The sequence below is a fragment of the Myotis brandtii genome, unplaced genomic scaffold (assembly GCF_000412655.1).
Source record: "Myotis brandtii unplaced genomic scaffold, ASM41265v1 scaffold127, whole genome shotgun sequence".
NCBI classification, from domain to species: Eukaryota; Metazoa; Chordata; class Mammalia; order Chiroptera; family Vespertilionidae; genus Myotis; species Myotis brandtii.
In genome coordinates, this window is record NW_005354464.1 from 1,537,834 (window position 1) to 1,539,841 (window position 2,008).

At 44.1% G+C, this 2,008-nt stretch overlaps 1 protein-coding gene across 1 annotated transcript in view; it reads left to right on the top strand.

The window, feature by feature from the left end:
• SOX2 (SRY (sex determining region Y)-box 2) overlaps positions 1-1,609 on the top strand; it is a 3,740-nt gene extending 2,131 nt beyond the window's left edge. The window contains exon 3 of the mRNA XM_005859500.2: positions 2-1,609. Within this exon, the coding sequence (XP_005859562.2) occupies positions 2-498 (497 nt within the window). The 3' untranslated portion in view covers positions 499-1,609. The remainder of the gene's footprint in view (position 1) is intronic.
• The last annotated feature ends 399 nt before the right edge of the window (positions 1,610-2,008 follow it).

The following is a 2,008-nucleotide window of genomic DNA, read 5'->3' on the forward strand; positions in this document are numbered from 1 at the left end:
GTGAACCAGCGCATGGACAGCTACGCGCACATGAACGGCTGGAGCAACGGCAGCTACAGCATGATGCAGGACCAGCTGGGCTACGCGCAGCACCCGGGCCTCAACGCGCACGGCGCGGCGCAGATGCAGCCCATGCACCGCTACGACGTGAGCGCCCTGCAGTACAACTCCATGACCAGCTCGCAGACCTACATGAACGGCTCGCCCACCTACAGCATGTCCTACTCGCAGCAGGGCACCCCCGGCATGGCGCTGGGCTCCATGGGCTCGGTGGTCAAGTCCGAGGCCAGTTCCAGCCCCCCTGTGGTTACCTCTTCCTCCCACTCCAGGGCGCCCTGCCAGGCCGGGGACCTCCGGGACATGATCAGCATGTACCTCCCCGGCGCCGAGGTGCCGGAGCCCGCCGCCCCCAGCAGACTTCACATGTCCCAGCACTACCAGAGCGGCCCGGTGCCCGGCACGGCCATTAACGGCACACTGCCCCTCTCGCACATGTGAGGGTCGTGTACGGTGAACTGGAAGGGGGGATTTTTTTCAAGGAGAAACGAGGGGGAAATGGAGAGTACGAAGCAGCGTGGAGGAAAAACCCGGTATGCTCAAAACAAAAAAAGTTATCACCCACAGCAAATAACATCTGTCTGCAAAAGAGAACACCAATCCCAGCTACACTCACAGAAAAAAAGCCGCGATGCCGACAAGAAAACTTTTATGAGAGATCCTGGACTTCTTTTTGGGGGACTATTTTTGTACAGAGAAAACCGGAGGGGGGTGGGTGGGGAGGGCGAGGGGATGGACCTTGTATAGATCTGGAGGAAAGAAAACTACGCAAAACTTTTAAAAAGTTCTAGTGATACGGTAGGAGCTTTGCAGAAAGTTTGCAAAAGTCTTTACCAGTAATATTTAGAGCTAGTCTCCAAGCGACGGGAAAAAAAATGTTTTAATATTTGCAAGCAACTTTTGTACAGTATTTATCGAGATAAACATGGCAATCAAAATGTCCATTGTTTATAAGCTGAGAATTTGCCAAAATTTTTCAAGGAGAGGCTTCTTGCTGAATTTTGATTCTGCAGCTGAAATTTAGGGCAGTTGCAGCCGTGAAAAGGAAACTATTCAGATTTGGACATTTTAATTGTTTAAAAATTGTACAAAAGGAAAAAAAAAACAACTAGGATATGTACTGGTAAAACTATCTCCGCGGTCTTTAAAGGGGCAAAAGTTTTAGATTGTACTAAATTTTTTTTAACTTACTGTTAAAAGTAAAAATGGCCATGCAGGTTGACATCATTGGTAATTTATAATAGCTTTTGTTTCCCAACTTTCCATTTTGTTCAGATAAAAAAAAAACATGAAATTACTGTGTTTGAAATATTTTCTTATGGTTTGTAATATTTCTGTAAATTTATTGTGATATTTTAAGGTCCCCCCCCCCTTTATTTTCCGTAGTTGTATTTTAAAGATTCGGCTCTGTATTATTTGAATCAGTCTGCCGAGAATTCATGTATATATTTGAACTAATACCATCCTTATAACAGGTACATTTTCAACTTAAGTTTTTACTCCATTATGCACAGTTTGAGATAAATAAATTTTTGAAATATGGACACTGAAATTATTCTTGAGTCTTTCATTTATTTGGTGAACACTGATTAGACATAACTCCTCAGGAAATATATGCTGTGCTCAGCCAAGAAAGCAAAATACCTAAAACCTTGGTATTCTGTTCCAGTAGCATGTGCTCATGTTAACAGCAACAAATATGTGGCTGGATGGTTGAGTAAGTACTGGAAAAAATTAAAATGCTCATGTCATTTCTAAAATAGAAACTAAAGACATAGATTGTAAATTCGCCCCCCCCCTCCTTTTCTAAGCAGCATGATGGGGACTTAAACTGATTTATGCCACTTGTTGCCAGATAGGAGTCCATTCTGAAATTTTTCGTGTAGTTTAGCAGATGGGGTATTGAGCCAAATCGGGACCAGGTTGGCTGGTTTTGTTTTCGTTTTCTTCA